General features: G+C 35.5%; 1 protein-coding gene across 5 annotated transcripts in view; it reads left to right on the top strand.

Annotated features, from left to right (window-relative positions):
* NARS2 (asparaginyl-tRNA synthetase 2, mitochondrial) overlaps positions 1-23,724 on the top strand; it is a 141,014-nt gene that overhangs the window by 51,334 nt on the left and 65,956 nt on the right. For 4 of the 5 annotated variants that reach the window (XR_006820054.1, XM_046017047.1, XM_046017046.1 and 1 more), the window contains exon 6: positions 17,453-17,547. The exons of the other annotated variant lie outside the window; for it this stretch is intronic. Coding sequence is in view for 3 of the 4 variants with exons in the window: in XM_046017047.1 (XP_045873003.1) it covers positions 17,453-17,547 (95 nt within the window). In the remaining variant the exon portion in view is untranslated. The remainder of the gene's footprint in view (positions 1-17,452; positions 17,548-23,724) is intronic. 5 annotated transcript variants of the gene reach the window in all.

Raw genomic sequence — 23,724 nt, 5'->3', positions numbered from 1 at the left:
ATTGTCCCTGGCATTTGTTATCTTTTCTCTTTTTGATAATAGAATCCTAGTAGATATGAGGTGGTATTTCATTGTGGTTTTGATTTGTATTTCTCTGATGGTTAATGTTGTTGAGTATCTTTTTCTGTATGTTTTGACCATTTGTGTATTTTTTTTTTCATTTGTGTATCTTCTTTAGAACATAGGACTACTTAGGTCCTTTGCCCATTTTTTATTGGGTTATTTATTTTGCTATTGAGTTACATTGAATTCCTTGTATATTTTGGATATTAATCCCTTATCAGATATATGGTTTGCAGATATTTTCTCCTATTCCATAGGTTCCCTTTTCATTTTGTTGTTGGTTTCCTTTGCTATGCAGAAGCATTTTAGTTTGATGTCAAATCCAAAAAATCGTTGTCATGACCAGTGTCAAGGAGTTTACCCACTGTTGAGGTTCTAGGAGTTTTATGGTTTCAGGTCAGATGTTCAAGTCTTCAATCCATTTTGAGTTAATTTTTGTGTGTGGTGTAAAATAGGGGTCCAGTTTTATTCTTTTGCATGTAGCTGTCCAGTTTTCCCAACACAATTTGTTGAAGAGACTGTCCTTTTTCCATTGTATAATTCTTGACTCCTTGTTATAAATTAATTGACAATTTATGCATGAGTTTATTTCTGGATTCTGTGCTGTTCCATTTACCTGTGTGTCTGTTTTTATGCCTATAGCATACTGTTTTGATAGCTTTGTAATGTAGTTTAAAATCAGGAAGTGTGATGCCTCCAACTTTGCCTTTCTTTCTCAACATTGCTTTGGCTAACTTGAGTCTGATAGAAAAGACTATTCAGAGTCTTCTGTGGTTTTATACAAATGTTGGGATTATTTTTTCTATTTCTGTGAAGAATGCCATTGGAATTCTGATAGGGATTTCTTTGAATCTGTAGATCACTTTAAGTAGTATAGACATTTTAACAATATTAATCCTTCTGATCCATGAGCATGGAATATTTTCTATTTGTGTTTTCAGTTTCTTTCATCAATGTCTTAATTTTCATTGTACAAATCTTTTACCTCCTTGGTTAAATTTTACTTCTTTCTTTCCAGTTTGGAGACCTTCTATTTCTTTCCTTTCCTTCTTTTCCCTTTCCCTTTCCCCTTTCCTTTCCTTTCCTTTCCTTTTTGCCTGATTCCTCTGACTAGGACTTCCAGTACAGTGCTGTTTAAGAGTGGTGAGAGTGAGCATCCTTGTCTTTTTCCTCATCTTAGAGGAAAGGCTTTCCACATTTCATCATTGAGTGTGATGATAGCTGTGGGCTTGCCATAGATGACTTTGTGTTGAGGTACGTTCCTTCTATGCCCAAGTTATTGAGAGTTTTTATCATGAAAGAATGGTGAATTTTGTCAAGTGCTTTTTCTGCATCGGTTGAGATGATCATATGATTTTTATCTTTATCTTGTTCATGTGGTGTATCACACTGATAGATTTTGGATATTAAACCATCTTGGCATTCCTGGAATAAATCCCACTTGATTATAGTATATGACCTCTTAATATATTATTGATTTGATTTGCTAATATTTTGTTAAGTATTTTTATATCCATGTTCATCAGGGATATTGGCCTATTGTTTTCTTCTAGTGTCCATGCCTGGCTTTGGCATTATTAGGGTAATGCTGCCCTTGTAAAATTAGTTTGGAAGTAGTCCTTCTTCTCATTTTTTGTATGAGTTTAAGAAGTATTGGTATTAGTTCTTTAACTGTGTGGTAGAATTCACCAGTGGAGTCCTCTGGTCCAGGACTTTTCTGTGTTTGAAGGTTATTATTACTTTTCTTCAGGGTAGGTATATGTTTCTAGGAATTTATCCATTCTAGGATAGGATAGGATAACACATAAATCTGATAATTTATGTGTTATCAGTTATAATGTCTCCTCTTTCATTTATAATTTTACTTGTTGAGTCCTCTTTTTTTCTTGGTTAAGTTGAGCTAATGCTTTGTCTATTTTGTTTATCTTTTCAAAAAACTAGCTCTCAGTTTTATTGATCTTTTCTATTGTCTTTTTAGTTTCTATTTAATTTATTTCTACTCTGATCTTTATTTCCTTCCTTCTGCTAACTTTGGACTTAGTTTGTTCATCTTGGGAAAGTAATATAATGTTTGATGGTCAGGTTAACAGTTTGGGGAGGAAAGATGAGTTATTGGAAACAGGGTTACTAGAGTTTTGTCATAGGTTGTTATTATTATGTTTGGTGTTCTGGGCAGTAGTCACCAAGGCATGTATTTTGTGATAAATCATTGAGCTGTACTTTTCTGCACATGTGTTGCATGTTGCAATAGAAAACTTAAAAAAGATAAGCAGGTTTTTAGTGTTCTTTCAGCAAATGCTTTTAATAGAAGCATGCTATTTTTGTTTCATAATTAAGTTATTACCAATTTTTGAGTACATTAAACTATCTTATCCTGGCATCAGATGCTGTCTTTTTGAAGCTTTAACGTGTTTACAAATTAATTTTTTTTGTTTTTATCAAGTGAGATTATATTCCCTGTTGCGAGTATAGTAAGCTTAAAAGTTCTTAATAAGAAATGTTTTGAATAATGAGGTGATAATTAAGGCGGTTCTGTTCCTCCATATTTATTTCAGTAATGGTTTTGTCACCTGATTCTGAAACTTTTGGGTACATTTACAGAGGGTTAAAAAAAACACACAAAGTAAACACATTCCTATTTCTGAGTCTTATCTTTGTGATAAAGAAACCAGAGTAAAGATCAAGATGTGCCCTATATGAATACAAACAACCTCCTCAGCTTCCTGGTGCTACATGTATTCTGTGTGAGGAGTCTTTTATCTCTTTGTTTACATTTGCTGAGACTGATAGAAATGATAGGCATTAAGGAGGGCTCGTGATGTGATAAGCACTGGGTGTTATATGCAACTGATGAATTATTCAACACTACATCTGATACTATGATGTACTATATGTTGGCTAATTGAATTTAAATTTTAAAAAAAGAAAAGAAATGAGACCATCTCTCTTGGCAAATGAAGAGTATAGCATGTTGATCATAGAGATCCATCCATATGTTGATGGAGTTTTTAAAAATGGGCTTTCCTTTTTACAGCACTTTCAGATTGAAAGCGAAATTGAGCAAAGACATAAATACTTCCCATAAACTCCCTGCCCCACACATGCATAGCCTCCCCCTTATCAGCATCCCCCACTGGAGTGGTACAGTTTGTCAAATTGCTGACTCTGTATTGATACATCCTTATCACCCAAAGTCCTTAGTTTACATTAGGGTTCATTCTTTGCGTTGTACGTTGTGTTTGGACAAACATATAAGACATATATGTACCATTATAGTATCATACTTAGTAGTTTCACTGCTTTTTAAATCCTGTGTTCTACCTATTCATCCCTCTCTCCACCCTTCCCCCTCGCAACCACAGAACTTTTTTGTTGTCTCAGTGGTTTTGAGAATACAGAATACAATATAGTTGGAATCATATAGTATGTAGTCCTTTATATTGTTTTTTTTCACTTAGTAATATGCATTTGTAATATGACTTTTCATGGCTTGATAGCTCATTTCTTTTTAGCTGAATAATATTCTTTATCTGGACGTACCACAGTTTATCCATTCGGCTACTGAAGGACATCTTGGTTGCTTCCAAGTTTTGGCACTTGTGAATAAAACTGCTATAAACATGTGTGCAGGTTTTGATAAAAGTTTTCAACCCCTTTGGGCAGGTATCAATCAGTGCAGTTGCTCAAGAATGTATTAGTTTTGTAAGAAACTACCAAATTGTCTTCCAAAGTGACTGTACCATTTTGATTCCCACCAGTAGTGACCGAGAGTTCCTATTGCTCTATATCTTCGCCAGCATTTGGTGTTGCCAATGTTCTAGATTTTGGCCATTCTAATAGGTGTATAGTGGTATTGACTAGCTTTTCAGCATGCTTGGCCAAAACACTGGCTGTGAGTCATTTTCTATGGATCACGGGATTTGAATACCCCCACCTTCAGCCATTTTTTCAGCAATCTATGAGCCAGGTTTTATGGGGTTTTTTGTATTTAATTTTGGGACACTCAAAGGAATAAGAAACTCGGGGAAAGTTCTGTAAGTTCCTTTCAGGTATTAGACCAATTGATAAATGGGTGAGTATTTAGCATTTTGTGGATATAACCTCCTCCAGACATACTCATAACTTACTAAAACTCAACATTAGTGCTTCATATTAAATAATGTTTGTTTCATGGTTAACCCATGAAATTGAAAAATACTGGAATTTCTCAAGGCCCTTGTCTCTTATTCATTACTGCATCCCTACAGTTAGCCTAGTAACTGGCACATAGTAGGCATTTTGTAAATATTTGTTCAATTGAAAAATGAATTGAAATAGGGCCTGAAAAAATAAGGGATAGCTCTAATTGAACTGAGACACAAATTTATTTTTCAGTGGAGAGACCTTAGAAAAGGCTTCATTCATGTTAATGCTAAGGAATGCAGCGATCAAAAATGGTGAGCTATAGGAACTTCTTTCTAGATAGGCATCCTGGAGCAAGGGAAACACAATAAAAAATAAACTACTGGGACTATAGCAAAATAAAAAGCTTCTAAACAGTGAAGGAAACAATCAACAAAACTAAAAGACAACTTACTGAGTGGGAGAAGATATTTGCAAATTGCATAATCTAATAAAGGATTAGTATCTAAAATATGTGAAGAAGTATAAAACTCAACACCCAAAAAATCGAATAACCCAATTAAAAAATGGACAGAAGACACAAATAGACATTTCTCCAAAGAAGACATTCAGATGTCCAACAGACACATGAAGAGATGCTCAACATCACTCATCATCAAGGAAATGGAAATCAAAAGTACAATGAGATATCAACTCACACCTGTCAGAATGGCTAACATCAACAATACAAGGAACAACAGGTTCTGGTGAAGATGTAGAAAAAAAGGAAACCCTCTTTTGCACTGTTGGTGAGAATGCGGACTGGGGCAGCCACTGTGGAAGACAGTGTAGACGTTCCTCAGAAGGTTAAAAATAGAACTACCCTATGATCCAGGAATCTCATTATGGGGTACTTACCCAAAGAATAAAAAAATATTAATTCAGAGGTGTACACACACCCAGATGTTTATAGCAGCATTATCTACAATAGCCTTATTATGGAAACAGCCCATATGTCCATTGATTGATGAATAGATAAAGAAAATGTGGGATGTGTGTGTGTGTGTGTGTGTGTGTGTGTGTGTGTGTGTATTTGCATGTACATATACAATGGAATATTGTGGAGTGTATATACATATATGCATGTACATACACAATGGAATATTACTCAGCCATAAAGAAGGATGAAGTCTTGCCATTTGCAATGATATGAATGGAACAAGAGAGTAAGTGAAATTCTAAGTGAAATCAGTGAGAGAAAGGCAAATACCGTATGATCTCACTTGTGTGGATTTTAAGAAACAAAACAAATGAGTAAAGGGGGGAAAAGGCAAACCAAGAAACAGACTCTTAGCTATGGAGAACAAACTGATGGTTCCCAGATGGAAGGTGGGTAGGGGGTTTGTTAAATAGGTGATGAGGAGTACACTCACTTTGATGAGCACTGGTTGATGTATGGAACTGTCGAAGCACTACATTGTAGTGAAACTAATATTACACTGTTAACTAATTGGAATATAAATAAAAACTTAAAAAATAATAAGTTTTTTAAATGATGGAATATCCAGAAATTAAAATATGCTATAAAGCCTCTAAATTAGTGTGTTTGGGGCACTTGGGTGGCTCAGTCAGTTGAGCAGCCAAACTCTTGATTTTGGTTCTGTTCATGATCTCAGGGTCCTAGAATCGAGCCCAGTGTCAGGCTCTGTGCTTGGTGGGGAGTCTGCTTATGGAATTTCTTTCTCCCTCTACCCCTCCCCCCAACTCATGCACACATATGCTCTCTCGCTCACTCCCCTGCTCTGTCTCTGTCTCTAAAGTAAATACATAAATCTAAATTTCATTTTTAAAAAACTTTAAAAAATAGCGTTATTGGTGCATGAATAAACCAGGAGATAGAACTTAAAGCTCAGAAATAGCTTTAAGTTATACTACAGAGGGTCACCTGGGTGGCTCAGTGGGTTAAAGCCTCTGCCTTCAGCTCAGGTCATGATCCCAGGGTCCTGGGATCGAGCTCCGCATTGGGTTCTCTGCTCAGCAGGGAGCCTGCTTCTCTCTCTCTCTCTACCTGCCTCTCTGCCTACTTGTGATCTCTGTCTGTCAAATAAATAAAATCTTAAAAAAAAAAGTTATACTACGGAGATGCTATCTCAGATCAGTGAAGTGCTACTAAGTCAACTTCATAGCCATGTAATTGTATTAACCAAAAATAATTTGCAGAATTTTACATACATTGTGGCAGATGGTGTGATGTGAATATGTTTTTCCCCTGAGAATTTTCATCCCCTGGGATGATATTGCTGTGGTCATTTCTTATACTTTCAGCACAACAGTAGTAATTTCCATGATTCTTAGAATTACAGTACATCATCTATCTAGTCTTACTGTATTTCTTTCAACCTCTGAGTATTTTATTTGAGAGAAATAATATAAGAGACTATAAAGACATTTATTTATTTATTTATATATTCCTCTCTATATACTTTTAATTTTTTCAAAGTGGAACCCAATATGGGGCTCAAACTCACAACTCTAAGATCTGGACCTGAGTATAGGTCAAGATTCGAACCAAAGAATATAAAGACACTTTTTAAAGTACTGTACATGAGATTTTTATAATTTCAGAATTTTAGAAATGTTTAGAATCAGAGCATTCATTCATTGTGAAAAATATTTCTAAACATAAACTAGGAAGAATGCTTGGTATTTCATTACTTGCCTTACATTTACTGATTTTTGCTACTATGGTATTTTGATAGTTCATAAAAGAATTGCTATCTTATTTAATTACATTTAATTTAGTTATTTTGTTTTCTTTTTTTTAAGATACAGCAGAAATGTAATATTCAGAGATTTAGAGTGTTTATTTTCAAGGTGGTTATTTGGATCTTATAGCTCATTTTCCTTTACAGAAATATGTAATAATTATATTCACAGTGTAGTCATTAAGACTATTTAATGCATCATATAGGTAAAATACTGTAACTTTTAAAGACAACTTACAAAAACTGGTAACTAAGCAAAACAAAAATGGTAAAATTGAATAAGAAACTATTTCATCCTTGAAGAAAATAGGAGAATGAGAAGTATTGACACAGGAATCTTGCAGTCATATGCTGGACATTTTTAAGAGCTGTAAATATTGATCTGTGGTTTTTTATAATTTTAAACATACAGGAAAAGCATGGAAAATAACAACCAAATGTCATCCAGCTCAATATATTGCTTCAGAAACTTTAAAAAATAAAACCTGCAAATTTTAATGTTATGTTTAATTTTTATTTTAAACATTGTGACTCTCATAGTGCTTGATGTAAATTTGGGTAGTTTTTAAGACTTAAAAGCATAAAGAAAGAAGAAATAAGGAAACAGTCCCAGAGATGACTGGGGTGATTTGTTTAGAGAGTGAAGGTTGTATAAGAGAGTACACAGATACATACCTTCTTTAGAACTGAATGAGCCACATCCATGAGAATGCAGAAACAGATCTAGAAATAAAAGAGATTTTTTTTTCAGTGATCAGAAAATTAGATTGATGATAGTATCTTATCCTTTCCAAATTTTCCTGTTTGAATAGATGTCAGAATTAGATAGTGTTCAAAAGGTGGGCAAGTGAGTATGTGTCTTTCTATATTTAGCCAAAAGTGGTATTTAATTATATAGGATATCTGCAAATTATGTGTTTGTGAGTGGGGGTGGATAGGAGGAAGACAGAGTCATAGTAGGGCACACAACTTATTTCTGTGAGGAAAATGAAAAATTTTCTCTAAGCTGCCTTAAACTTACAACCATATACGCAAAATCCATTCTCTACCTTTTGTATTTTTAAAAATTTTTGTAGATGTTAAGATGATGGTTACATTAAAGAATCAGTAAACATCTCTTTCAGGTCTACCAGGAAAATGACAGAGTATTGATTATAAGCAGTATAGTTATAAGAGTTAATAGAAGAAATACTTTCTGCAATACTATCTGCTTATCAGTATCTATGTTAGAAAACAAACATACCCCTAAAAGTGTGGTTTTTTTTTTAAGATTTTATTTATTTATTTGACAGAGAGAGAGAGAGAGATCACAAGTAGGCAAAGGCAGGCAGGGAGAGAGGAGAAAGCAGGCTCCCCACTGAGCAGAGAGCCTGAAGGGGGCCTCGATCCCAGGACCCTGAGACCATGATTTGAGCTGAAGGCAGAGGCTTAACCCACTGAGCCACCCAGGCGCCCTAGAGGTAGCTTTTAGACCAGCAAAACCATGACACTGCTCAAAGCTTTTACAGCTAACTGTGCTACGTATGCTTTTTGTGCTTTCCTTGCTTCTTTATCAGACTTTCTCTCTTCTGATTTCTGGTGGCTAACTCCCTCTGTTCACCCTTGACTCACTCTTGGTCAACAAGCATTTATGGAACAATTACTAGCCTCTGGCACTGTGATAGGTGCTTAGCATACCAAGATACATAAACTCATTCCATACTCAAAGAATTCAGCGATCATTTGGCCTTCTCTTCTCTGGCTTTCCCCCAACTGTGTTATTATTACAGGTAGTGCAATAAAACCATCTATATTGTCTTGGTATTTGACTTTGTTCCATACTTTGTTCTTGGTTTTAAATTTTTTACTGGTGCCGATCAAAGGAATCTGCACCACTGTAGGACAAAAGATAAAATCATGAGTGTTTATGTGATAAAGAATATACGGGGAATGGGGCACCTGGCGGGCTCAGTCAGTAGAGCATGCAGCTCTTGATCTCAGGGTCATGAGTGCAAGCCCCATGTTGGGCATAGAGCTTACTTTAAAAAAAAGTAATAATTATAATAAATGAAATCTGCTTGTGTCAACAGACATATCTTTTTTTTTTTTTTAAAGACTTGGACCATGATCTCATGAGATTTGAATTGAGATCATGTGACTTCCCTGAGTTCTCACAATATTTTTTTTTTTAAATTTTATTTATTTACCTGGCAGAGAGAGAAATATCACAAGTAGGCAGAGAGAGAGAGGGGGAAACAGGCTCTCCTCCGAGCAGAGAGCCCCATGCCGGGCTCGATCCCAGGACCCTGAGATCGTGACCTGAGCTGAAGGCAGAGGCTTAACCCACTGAGCCACCCAGGCGCCCCAACAAACATATCTTTTTTAAAAAAAGAATACATGAGGGGCATCTGGTTGGCTCAGTCGGTTAATGGTCTGCCTTCAGCTCAGGTCATGATCCCAGGGCCCTGTGATCAAGCCCCACGTCAGGCTCCCTGCTCAGCGGGGAGCCTGCTTGTCCCTAACCCTTCCTCCCAACTCATCCTCCCTCTCTCTTTCTCATTCTTTCTCTCAAATAATGTCTTTAAAAAAGATAAAGTAAAATAAAATTAATAAAAAAGAATACATGGGATAAAACCCATATGCCATTTGAGTATTTGCTAATAGTACCTCAGATTGTACTTTAAAAAATATATATTGTTTTAAATATATTTTTTGAACAGATGATATAGTTCACAGTTCAAAAGGTAGTAATTTAAAAGTACAGAAGGATTGTATCCCACCTTGGTTCCCTAATGATCTTCTGTCCTTCCCTGGAATCAGCCATTGTTATTTCTTATGAATCCTGAAAATATTATGTGGCACTATCACACTGTGGTTAAAGACAGAGATTCTGGCCAGACCACCTTGATTCATACTATGCATCACATTAGGCAAGTTGAATAAATGACCTCTTTGTCTCAATTTCTCCTCTGTAAATGGGAATACTAATAATTTATTGGGTTGCTTATAAAGCTCTTTAGCACAATGTGTGGCACATAGTAAGTGTTTACTGCATATTGGGTATGGTTGTTTCTGTAAATCTGTATATATCTGAATGTGTATTCTTTTAACCTCAGGAATACAAAATTGAATTAAACATAGTTTTCATTCATGGTACACTGTTATTGGTCTATGCAAGGCACTCATATTATATTACTGTGTAACAAAATCATTTATTCTTTCCCATGAGTCTACAGGTCATTTGGGTGATTCTGATCTCTGTTGGACTTGGTTAGCTGATGGTTTGGCTGGGAGCTGGCCAATGGAGGATTTCTCTGTCTTGTTAATCAGGGCATGATCTCTTTGGTGGTATAGGTCCAAGAAAGAATATGGAAATGCACAAGCATCGTTTTCAAGCCACTATTTTTGTCAATTTTTGTTACCGTATCATTGGTCAAAACAAGTCACATGGCCAAACTCAGATTTAGCATGCGATATGACAAGGGGTGTTCATACAGAGAGGTGTGAAAAATTGAAGCCATGAATGCATGTAATCTAATCTAATCTACTCTGTAGTAATTGCAGTGCAGCACTTGGTGGTTGTCTTAAAGCAGGATAGTCAGTAGTACGGAAGACAAGCTAGAAACTAGAGATCACCAGGCGCCTAGGTGTATGTGTGTCACCGTGTCAGACTGCCCCAGTCTTCTGAGAGTCATGACATCAGCTTTATTTTCTCTTCTCAAATCTTTTGCACATCCCCTCAACAACAGATGGCCAACTATAACCTGGAACCAAGCAGGAAGGGGAATTTTAGGAAACATAGTCCTCCGTTTCAATAGGAGCAATAATGCCAAGCTGACAAAGCACAATTCATCACAGCCCCTTTCTTGTTTATTTTTTCCTCTTTATCCCAGTCTCTGCTCCCATTCTTTTTTCTTCTCTCTCAGAGGTACTCACCTTAATGTTGTTGAAATACCATCTTTTATTGTGTGTGTAGCCTCATAAAATATGAATGACCTTTTGTATGCGATTTTAGTTTACATTAATGATAACATATTATGTATCTTGTTCTGTTTCCTACTTTTTCCCATTTAACTCTGTTCAAATTCTGTCCATGTAGGTACATTTATTTGTTGCTTCTCATTGCTACAAAATATGCGATGGTATTTGCTGCATTTTACTTACTCATTCTTCTAGTTAAGGACCCTTAAGTTGTCCTGTTCTAAGTTACACCCAGAAAAAAAGTACTGCAATAAATAGTCTTCAACATATTCCCTAATGACTTGTATAAAAAGTTTTCTGGAATATATATCTAGGCGTGGAATTCTTGGGTCATAGGGTATATGTATTCTTAACTTCATGAAGTTCTCCAGAATAGTAGTACCAGTGTACACTGTACAATTTTATGAGAGGGCTCCAGTTTTCTTATGAATTAGTTCTCTATGACTTTGTTAGAAAAAAATTATTTTTTAAGATTTTTGTATTCATTGAGAGAGAGAGGGCATGTGCACTAGAGCATGAGCAGAGGGGAGCAGCAGAAGTAGAGGAAGAAGTAAGGAGCCCAATGCGGGGCTCAGTTCTCAATTCCAGGACCCTGAGATCATGACCTGAGCCGAAGGCAGACGCTTAACCAACTGAGCCACTCAGGCCCCCAGGTTTTCTATGACTTTGTAACAAATTGCTTGAAACTTAGCAACATCAGACAGCACCCGTTATTACTCGGTTCTCTATATCATCAGTCCAGGATGGTGTAGTTGGGCTGTCCGCTCAGGGTCTCAGAAGGCTGAAAGCAATATGTGTGCCAGTTGTATTCTCCTCTGGAGTTTGACTTTCTCTCTCAAACTTATTTCTGCTATCAGCCAAATTTAGTTCCTTGCAGTTCTAGGATTGAAGTTACCATCTTGTTACTGTCGGCTAGTTTGTTCTCAGCCCCTAGGGACTGTCCTAAGCACCTTTTTTGCATGTGGCCTTCTCCATCTTCGAGTCAAGGACAGCTTGTTGAAACCTTCTCCTGCTTCAAATCTCTGACTTCCTCTTCTGCAACCAGCTATAGAAAACATTTCTGCTTTTAAAGGGCTCATGTGGTTAGGTTGGGAATACCCAGAAAGTCTCCAAATCTTGAGGCCATCTGATTTGGAACTTTCTTTTTTCATTTTTTTTTTTTTTTGGATCTTTTAATAAACTGTAAGGCAGGACAAATATCTCTTTTTTTATTTTTTTGCTCATTTCTTAATTTTTTTTCATCATTGTAAGTATGATCTTTAATCCCCGTCACCTATTTCACCAATTCCCCCCACCCATCTCCCCTCTAGTAACCATCAGTTGTTCTCTATAGTTAAAAGTTTGTTTCTTGATTTGCCTCTTTTTTTTTCTTTTCCTTTTCTTGTTTGTTTTGTTTTTTGAATTCTGCTTGTGAGGGAGATCATATAGTATTTGTTTTTCTGTGGTTGACTTATTTCACTTAGCAAAATACTCTGTAGCTCTTTCCATGTTGTTGCAAATAGCGAGATTTCATTCTTTTTTAGGGCTGAATAATATTCTCATATACATAGTTATATGTGTATCTCTTCCACGTTTTCTTTATCCATTAATTTATCGATGAACAATTAGGCTGTTTCCATAGTTTAACTATTGTAAATAATGCTGCAGTAAACATAGGGATGCACATATCCCTTTGAATTAGTATTTTTATGTGTTTTTGGGATAAATACCCAGTAGCCCAATTACTGCATCATAGAGTAGTTCTATTTTTAATTTTTTGAGGAACCTCCATACTGTTTTCCACAGCGGCTTTTCCAGTTCACATTCCCAAGAGAGAGTTTCCTTTTTCTCCACATCTTCACCAGCACCTATTGTTTCTTGTGTTTTTGATTTTAGCCATTCTGACAGGTGTGAGGTGATATCTCATTGTACTTTTGATTTGCATTTCCTTGATGATGAGTGATGTTGAGCATCTCTTCATGTGTCTCTTGGACATCTGAATGTCTTCTTTGGAGAAATGTCTATTTGTGTCTTCTGCCCATTTTTTCATTGGCTTATTCATAATATAATATAAGTCCTTTATATACTTTGGATACTAACCCTTTTTTGGCTACATCATTTGCAGATATCTTCTCCCATTCAGTAGGTTGCCTTTTAGTTTTGTGTTTCCTTCATTGCTCAGAAGCTTTTTATTTTGATATAGTCCCAATAGTTTATTTTTGCTTATTTCCTTTGCCTTAGGAAACAGATGTAGCAAAATGTTACTATGGCTGATATCAGAGAGAATACTGCTGGTGCTCACTGATTTGGAGCTTTAGTTGCAAAATCATTCATGGCCATTCCTGGCTTAGTGGTTGATTGACTAAACCAGGGGCTGAGACTCTTGGGCCCGTCTTAGATATCTGCGTACCATACCCTGAATCTGTACCTACACTTGACCTTAAATAACTTTGTAATCTTTGTCAATCTGGTATATGTAATGAATTCTTTCTAAAATACCTTATTTTCATTTGCATTTCTTTTGTTTATAGTAAATTTGAGTGTTTTCTCATATATCTTAGCCATTCAAATTTTCCTTTTTTGTAAAAATCTCTTTTCATATCCCTTGTCCAGTTAGGGAGCAGCTTTTTTTCTTTCTTGCTTTCTTGTCGACAGGTCCTTATAGGTCCTGTCCATTAATCACTTGTCAATTTTAGGTGCTGAAAATATATTATTCTTTTTTTTTTAAAGACTTTATTTTTTAATAATCTCTCTACCCAACATTGGGCTCAAACTCTAAACCCCAAGAAGAAGATTCGCATTATCTCCTGACTGAGCCACCCAGGCGCACTGAAAATATTTTCTTCTTAATCTGTCATTCTTCTGACTTTGCCTGTATCTTCCTTTGTTAAATAGATCCTTAATTTTAATGTCAAATGTGCTCATTTTTCATAAATTTGTCATTTATTACTTGCAGTGTGGGAATCTAGTTAAAGAAATCGTATGCACTGGCAGGGTCACAAAATTGGATGCATAATCGGTATTTTTTTTATTCTTTCTTCATTACTAAGAAGTATTTAAGATTACAAATCTTAAATTTGCAATCCTATGTTAGTTGGTTTTTTTTTTTTAAGATTTTATTTATTTATTTGACAGAGAGAGATCACACAAATAGGCAGAGAGGCAGGCAGAGAGAGAGGAGGAAGCAGGCTCCCCACCAAGCAGAGAGCCCGATGTGGGACTTGATCCCAGGACCCTGAGATCATGACCTGAGCCGAGGGCAGAGGCTTAACCCACTGAGCCACCCAGGCACCCCCCTATGTTAGTTTTGACCCTGTCAAATCCAATAGTTACTTGTTTATATATACTTTTTTAAAAATTGAGGTGAAATTCATACAAAATTAACTATTTTGAAGGGTCATTTTGTGGCATTTAGTGCACTTATCGTGTTATACAACTACCACCTGTATAGAGTTCTAAAACATTCTCATTACTCCCAAAAACAAACCTGACTCCCCATCCCCATATCTCCTATTCCCTCCAGACCCATGGCTCTCACCTAGTCAGCCTCTATGGATTTACCTCTTTCAGACATTTCATATAAATGTGATCATACAATATATGGCCTTTTATGTCTTACTTTTATTCAGCATAGCATGTCCAAGATTTAGTCTTATTTTAATGTGTATTTAAGTACTTCATTACATCTTATGGCTGAATATTATTCCATTGTTTATATATATTACATTTTGTTTATTTGTTTATCCGTTACTGGACATTTGAATTGTTTTCATCTTGGCTATTGTGAATAGTGCTCTTATGAACAAGAACATATATATATGTATTTGAGTACCTGGCTTTAATTCTTTGAAGTATATACCTAGCAATAGAATTGCTAGGTTATATAGTAATTCTTTGTTTATCGTTTTTAAGGAAACATGAAACTGTTTTCCTAAGTACCTGCACCACCTAACATTTTTAGTTTTATTCCATTGCAGTCAAAGAAAAGAATTTGTATGATTTCGATCTTTTTTAATTTATTGAGACTTGTTTTATGTCCTAGCGTATGGTCTGTCCTGAACAATATTGCATGTGTTCTTGAGACAATATACAGTCTGCTGTTGTTGGTGAAGTCTAAAATTTTTAAATTTCCTCTCTCGATTCAGCATTTGGTTCTTAGAAACCTCTAACTGTTTTCCAGAGTCCCCACAGTTGATTCTGACAGTTTTTACTCATTATTTTCAGTTTTTCCGTGGAGGAACAGCCCTTCAGAGCAATCTATCCCACCATGTTTATCTACACCACTCTCAGCAATTACTTTTGAAAATGTCATAATGTCCTTTTAATATTCTGAAATAAAATGTATAGGTAGTATAACTTAATTCAGAAGGTTTAAAAATCAATGTAATGCATAAATTGTAATGTAAAGGAGAAATAAGAGGAAGTAATTTTTAAAACTGTAGTAGGAATTTCAGTATGTAAGTATGTATGACATTGGATGGCATGATGAAGTAGCGATATGTTTATACCTATTTAAATAAGTTGGGTTTAAGAGATATAAGAGGATCAGATTCTATTTTGTACAAATGCTAATAAATGAAAGACTAAAAGGTAGTCATAAAGACTAGACTTTTATATGCACAGGAAATGAGAGAAATCTCTTTAGGAGAAGTGAAGATAGAATACAAATAAAAATTATAGACTAAAGAGGTGAAGGAAAGGAGAAAATAATATTCTTATAAATGTGCTGGGCCTTATTTGAAACATAATTATTAAGTAGTGAGGAACTACAGAGAACATAGTTTCTTATTTTGGAAATCCAAGCACAGGTCAGGGCAAATATTTTAGTCTTATGTACTTGAGTCCTTAGAAAAAATATCCTTTCAGTGAATATGGGATTCCAGGATAGATTTTTAGGAAACAGTGATAGGACATTTAGGACCAGTATCAAAGTAAGTTTGAAAAATAAAAGGCAACTACAAAATAAATGAATGATTTCAATTGGTAATTTTTACACTAGTGTCTCATTAATATACATTAATCTTATAGGCAGTATTTAATCTGATAGGCAATATTTTTAATCTGATAGGCAATATTTTTAGAACCAATAGAATTAAATAAGATGTCTTCATTTCATGTGTTTCTATAATTCGGTATTTGATACTAAGTCTCTTAAAGGAGTCTCACATTCTCTATTGTGTATTTAAAATTGGCTTTATTGCTTTTTTTTTTTAAGATTTTATTTGTTTATTTGACAGAGATCACAAGTAGGCAGAGAGGCAGGCAGAGAGAGAGGAAGGGAAGCAGGCTCCCTGCTGAGCAGAGAGCCCGCCGCGGGGCTCTCTCCCAGGACCCTGGGTTCATGACCTGAGCTGGAGGCAGAGGCTTTAACCCACTGAGCCACCCAGGTGCCCCAAAGATTTTATTTATTTATTTGACAGATGGAGATCACAAGTAGGCAGAGAAGCAGGCAGAGAGAGAAGACAAAGCAGGCTCCCTGCTGAGCAGAGAGCCCAGTGCGGGCTGGATCCCAGGACCTTGGGATCATGACCTGAGCCAAAAGCAGAGGCTTTAACCCATTGAGCCATGCAGGTGCCCCTAAAATTGGCCTTACTGCTTTTATAGTAACAGTACTATTACACTAAAGCGCTTTAAAATAAATGCACAATTTGAAATACAAAACTAGAGAAATTAACTTTCATCCAGAAAAGTGAGTATAATAGTCATACTTGGATCCAGAAGCTTTTTTAGTTATACTATTTAAATTGTATTTATGGGGCACCTGGGTGGCTTAGTCTGTTAAGCGTCTGCCTTTGACTTGGGTATTGATCCTTCTCCCTCTGTGTCAAATAAATAAATAAATAAGCAATCTTTTTAAAAAAGTAAAATAAGTGTGTTTGTTATAGTTTATAGTTTGTTATAACTTTATAGTTATAGTTTGTTTATAGTTTATAACTTTATAGTTTGTTATAAATGTTGACTGACCTGTTTCCTACCTGTTTTAACTAGAATAATCACCATATCTATATTGTAAGTTTATAAAATCTTTAAATTAATTGTTCCCTGTATCTTTTAAAGATAGAGTTCTGCTCTTCTGCATTGTGGTGGAAGTTAATATACGTAAAAGTTTATAATGTATTTATAAAAATCTGCATTAAAAATACTATTATTAAAAATATAGTAACATGACAACACATGTTCTAGAGGCTATTCCTTTGAGAAAATCAAATTTCAGTCATGGGTCAGAATTTTAAGAGATTATGTATTTCTTCAACTTTAAAAATTTTAATTCATAATCTCTTTCCTTGGCTTGTCTCTTAGTCAGAATCACTTTTTTAGGGAGAACTGTATCTTGTGTGACAAAAATACTTTGTCCTTTGGTTTTATGTTTTGAAAATGTGGAGCAAATGTCCTTGACCTTAGCAATTTCTAAGTAGACATTTTCTCTTTTAGGAGTGTACTGAGAACTGCCTTTATTTTCATGAAAATGATCTGTCCTCGCATATATTGAATTGCATTGTGATTTTAGTTGTGGCATGTATGTGAATGCGAAAGCAGAGCAAAATATCTCATAGCTTTTTGTGGCTTATGTTTTTCATTTGCAGCCTTCAAGCAAAATTAAGGTGCCTGAGGAGAATTTCTTCAATGTTCCTGCTTTCTTAACTGTTTCGGGACAGCTTCACCTAGAAGTGATGTCAGGGTACAGAATTTTCTTTTCTCTTTTGCTTTAATGGACTACTGATCATATGTTGGATGGGAGTGAAATAATGCTTTCTTTCACCGTGCCAAAACCTACAAATTGAAATCAGTGTTTACAGTTAGTTCACTTGAATTCACCAAAGTACATTTAGACTTGACAATAACCAGGTTTCTTCCTAAAATCACATTAGTCTAGACTTTTGATTTTAATGAAAAATGTAACATTGCAAAGATGAAGTTGTGATTTTTTTCTTTTTGCTAATCTTTTTCTTTTCTCATAGATCTCAAAATATGTAATCAAAATTTAAGTGTAATTAATCATGTTTATGAAAGTAAAGGCAGTTATGTATAGTTCACATCTGAGCCAGGTATTAGCTCCTCGCATTTAGAAACAAATAGGTACCCGGAACAGATGGAAGAAAAAAATTTTTTAAGTAATTAGCTTAAATAAAGAAAATTATCTCACAGAACCATCAGGAGTGACATGTAACAAATTAGAAAGTCTTAGACGTTATATCACATGGACTTGAAAATAACATACACTTAGATTCTTTTCTAATTTATCTTTGAAATAAAAAGTATTATTTGATAATTCCAATAATAAGATTATTAACAATATTTTCAGAATACTGTTGAAAAAACTTATTACAATAGCCCTGTGAGACTATAGGATTTGCAGAGCAGTGGGTGGAAAAGGTCATGTCAGGCATGTCATGAAAATTTCCTTATGCCTTTCAAAGCATAAGTTTAAGAAATTAAAATCATGACTCATACAAGTATGAAGTGAACATGTATCAAAGATTTTATTCAATTCATAAATTACTAAGGGAACAAGGAAAATAGTAAGGCTAGTTCAGAGAGCATTTGAAGAGCTGTGTATTCATATAGGCAATTTAATAAAGGAATTTTAGAATTAGATTGTGAGGTTAGTTACAAACTGGTTAATGTCGTACAGACCAATAAATCTTAACCTTTGGAATTTTCTCTTCTACCTGACAAAAATTATTTGTAACTCTACTAGACAGAAATCTACAAGTTAACATGTAACTTTACTTAATCTGGGATATTTAATTCAGTAGTCAATAGAATAATGGAGCAAAGTACATTCTCATAAGTAATTAACCTTTGAACAAATCTGTGTCCCCAGTATTCCATTGAAAGGGCACACTAGGGGCACCTGGTGGTTCAGTGCGTTAAAGGCTCTGCCTTCGGCTCAGGTCATGATCTCAAGGTCCTGGGATCAAGCCCCGCATCTGACTCTCTGCTCAGCGGGGAGCCTGCTTCCCCTCCTCTCTCTCCGCCTGCCTCTCTGCCTACTTGTGACCTCTGTCTGTCAAAGAAAGAAAGAAAGGGCACGCTATCTACCTTCTGGCCTTCTATCCAGGTTTAGATAATCTTTCTAAAATTTTTGGTATTCATTTTTTAATGTATAAAGTTTTTTTTTTAATTTTATTTATTTATTTGATAGAGAGATAGAGAGAGGGCACAAGCAGGGAGAGCAGTAGACGGAGAGGGAAAAACAGGCTCCCCACTGAGCAGGGAGCTCAATGTGGGGCTCTCTCCCAGGACCCTGGGATCGCGACCTGAGCCGAAGGCAGATGCTTAACCAACTGAGCAACCCAGGCACCCCGCTGGCAATGTATAATGTTAGAAGCAAAGTACCTTCCCTTCAGAAGTGTCGTAATATGTGAAAGGTGTAAGTTTACCAAGGGTTTGCCATTATAATACCACTAGTGGATTAAATATGTTCCTTCTTTCCTGGTAAAGTGCAGTGAACCACAGAACACCGTATACAGTGAAACTTGACAGAAGATTAAATTGGCAGGATATGAGGTTCTGTATTTTTTTTAATGTGTTTTGAAGTATTTCTAATCATGTCAGTCAAATGTGTCTAGTTGAATATGCATAGTTCCAGGATATTAGTATGCAGTACCTCATGTTTCCAATTAATGCCTGATTTGATCTCCAGTAAGAAATTGTTAGTTTTCCCTCAGCCTTTTCTTTAATTGTATTTAACAGACTTTCAAAATAGAGTAAATGTAGTTAAATTTAGAAGTTTAACATTTTCCAAAAGGATATCTGTGTTGGTTTTGTGGTTTTATGGCTCCATTTTAAAGTTTAATTTGGTAGTTATTGTTGTTTTTAATAAACTTTCTATTTTTGAGTAATTTTTAAATATATAAAAGTTGCAAAGACAGTGCAGACTTTTAATGTACACCTCTTGCCCAGTTTCCCCCACTGTAAATATCATACATTGCCATGGTACATTTTGTCAAAACTAAGAACCCATTGTTAGTTTATTACTGTTAACTACATTCCAGACTTTATTTGGATTTCACGTTTTTCACCAGGGCTTGCTTTCTTCCAGAATCCCATTCAGTGTCCCACATTACTTTTGGTTGTCTTGTTTCCCCAGTCTCTTCTAATCTGTAACAATTTCTCAGTCTTTCCTTGTTTTTCATGACTTGGAGACTGTATCCCAGTCTGGATTTGTGTGTTGTGTGGAGTCAGATGGGTTTTTGAAAAGAATACCGAGAAGTAAAGTGCTCTTACCATCTTCAGGGGTATGGGATATCCATATAGTGACATTAACCTTTATTACTTGAATTAGATAGTGTTTGGTGATTTTCTACACTGAAAATGTACTGTTTTTCCCTTTCTTTGTCCTTTGGAAGTAAGTCACTAGGTCTACCCCACCCTCATTGGAGGTGGGGAATGAGGGGTTAGGAAGCACAAGATGGAATTAAGCATCATGTCCTGGAGGGGAGAGTATTGGGAATTCTTCTATTTGGAAGATTTGTTGTCTCTTCGCCTTTATTTATTTTTGTAATCATTTATATCAGGATGGACTCATATTTATTCTATATGTTGGGTTATACTCTGATTCTATGTTATGTATTTTGTTGCTCCAGCTGTTTTAGTTTTAGCTATTGGGAACTCATTCAATTGACTCTTGTAGTATCCTTTTGACATGCCCTTATCCTTTTGTTTTTTGAGTACTTCCTTATTCTCTGGTAGTGTGAAATAGCCCATATTTATTTACTGGTTTTATGTACTTATTTTTCATGATCAGTGAACCTATACTGACACGTGTTAATACTCAAAGTCTGTAGTTTATATTAGGGTTCACTTTTGGTGATGTATGTCCTGTAGTTTTGGACGAATAGTCCAAATCACACAGAATCACACAGAATAGTTTCACTGCCCTAAAAATCCTCTGTGCTCCTCCTCTTCATCACTCCCTCCCTCAAAACCCCTAGCAAACACCGATATGTTTCCTCTCTCCAGAGTTTAGCCTTTTTCAGAAGGTCATATAGTTAGAATCATATAGTACGTAGCCTTTTCAGATAGGCTTCTTTCACTTAGTAATATGCATTTAAGGTTCCGCCACATCTTTTCATGGCTTGATAGCTCATTTCTGAACAATATTCCATTATTTGCATGTACCACAGTTTATCCATTCACCTTCTGAGGGACACCTTCATTCCTTCCAAGTTTTGGCAGTTATCCTAGCCTTATTTTTTATCTTCCCTATCCTGGCCCTTGAAGCAGCCATTTCTCCAAAGAGACTTGGTTCCTTATATTGGAAAGTGTTATTTAGAAACCAACATTCAGTCATTGGGTGCCTTCCTACTGGCGGTGGATTATTGCTCCTAAGCCCTCTGGGCAGATAGAGCTATACATTTTTTTAAAAGAAAGCTAAGTATTTTTATTACAATCTTCCTATAAATATAATTTGTAAGTGACATGTTTATTCTGAGAGAATTAGAAATACACTAAATGTCATATAATAAAATTTTCCATTTCTTGTCGATTAGAGCCAGAATTGGAACAGGTAATATAGCCTAATGTATTTGAAAAAGGTTTTGATGATTATTGCTTTTCTCTTTTTGTTCGTTGTGTTTTGTTTTGCTTTTTGCTTTTGGTGTTTTGGTAACAGGTGTTTTTTCCTTATTATGTATTTTTTTAGTAAACTATGAAGGCAAGGATATTTCAGGATAAAACATGCTTTTCTCTTAAACATTGCTATTGGAAATATCAATTGGAACAGCTTTTTTAAAGAAATACCTTTTACCAAGAATTTCATTTCTAGGAATTTTTCTTAAGGGAGTGATCTTAGAACTCTGTAAAGGTGTATAAACAGAAATGTTGAAAGCAACTTTGTTTATACTAGGGAAAAAGTACTACTAACAATCTAAATGTCCATTTAGGAAGATTGATTAACCTTCAATATACCAAGAAAATAGACATCACCATTTACCATCCAGGGGTAATGGACCTTATTTATAATAAATATTTTTATTCCATCTTATGAAAAATTTGCGGAAGTAAAAATAAGGGGTTAGTGAAAATAAACTTTATTAGAATTTTAATGAGAATGTAAACGTAGTAAGCCCAAATTTTTAAAAACTGCTTTATTGAGAGATTTTTTATTTATTTACCATAAAATTTACCTATTTTAAAGTATACAGTTCAGTGGGTTTTAGTATATATTCACAGTTCAAATATCACCATAATCTAATTAAGAATATTTTTATCAGGGGTGCCTGGGTGGCTCAGTTGGTAAGCATCTGCCTTCAGCTCAGGTCATGATCCCAGGGTCCTGGGATGGAGCCCTAGCTCCCCACTCAGCTGCTCCCTCTGTCTCTCCCCCTGCTTGTTCTTTCTTTCTCTCTCAAAAAATAAATAAAATATTAAAAAAAAAAAGAATAATTTTATCACCCAAAAAGAAACTTTTTCTCATTAGCAGTCACTCCCCTTCCTCCCTCCCATTCTAGGCAACACTTACCTATTTTATGTCTCTATGAATTTGCCCATTCTGGGTATTTCATATAAATGGAATATGTAGTGTATCATTTTTTGTTCTACTTTGCATAATATTTTCAGTATCTGTCCATGTTGTAGCATGTGTATTTCATTTGATTTTATTACCAAATAACATTATATGTGTGAGTGTAACACATTTGTTTATCCATTCAGCAGGTAATAATGGACATATAAGTTGTTTGGTTTTTGGCTATTATTACTAATGTTACTATGAATATTTGAGTACAAGTACTTGTGTAAACATGTTTGCATTTCTGGGGCGCCTGGGTGGCTCAGTGGGTTAAAGCCTCTGCCTTCGGCTCAGGTCATGATTCCAGGGTCCTGGGATCGAGCCCCACGTCGGGCTCTCTGCTCCACGGGAAGCCTGCTTCCTCCTCTCTCTCTGCCTGCCTCTCTGCCTAGTTGTGATTTCTCTCTGTCAAATAAATAAAATATTAAAAAAAAAACATGTTTGCATTTCTCTTGGGTAGGTATTTAGGGATGGAACCTTTGGGTCTCATGGTAATTTTAACTCTGTGAGGATTTGCAGACTATTTTCTACAGTGCCTATGCTGTTTTACAGCAATCCCACCAACAATGTATAAAAGTTCCAATTTCTCAGACAATTATCATATGATCTCTCTGATATGAGAATTTGAGAGGCAGGGCGGAGGGTTGGGCGGGGTAGGGAAAGAAAAAATGAAGCAAGATGGGATTGGGAGGGAGACAAACCATAAGAGACTCTTAATCTCATGAAACAAACTTAGGGTTGCTGGGGGTGGTCAGGAGGGATGGGGGCGCTGGGTGATGGACATTGGGAGAGTATGTGCTATGGTGAATGCTATGAAATGTATAAGCCTGATGATTCACAGACCTGTACCCCGGGGGCAAATAATATATTATATGTTAATAAAAATAATTTTTAAAAATTCCAATTTCTCCACATTTTTGTCAACACTTATATGTCTTTTTCATTGTGTCATTTTAGTGAGTGTAAAGTAGCATCTCATTATGGTTTTGATTTGCATTTCCCTAATGACTACTGATGAACATCTTTTGGTGTACCTGTTGGCCATTTGGATATCTTCTTTGAAGCTATGTCTGGTTAAATATTTGTTTCGTTTTTTGTTTAGTTGTCATTTATCGTTTAGTTGTAAGAGTTTTTTTATGTACTCTGGATACAAGTCCCTTATCAGATACAAGGTTTACAGTTTGTTTTTCGCATTCTGTAGTTCATTTTTTCATTTTCTTGATGATGGTGGTAAAGCCCAATTTTTATCCTCACTTTTCTGGGTTTTGAAAGTACTCCATAAAGACACAGCCCTTTGAATGTAGCTAACTGTTTATCAATTGCCATTGCATGAACCAGGAC

Source organism: Meles meles, chromosome 8, assembly GCF_922984935.1.
Source record: "Meles meles chromosome 8, mMelMel3.1 paternal haplotype, whole genome shotgun sequence".
NCBI lineage: Eukaryota > Metazoa > Chordata > Mammalia > Carnivora > Mustelidae > Meles > Meles meles.
The sequence above is the reverse complement of the archived record's forward strand: the minus strand, read 5'-3'. Positions and strand labels throughout refer to the sequence as shown.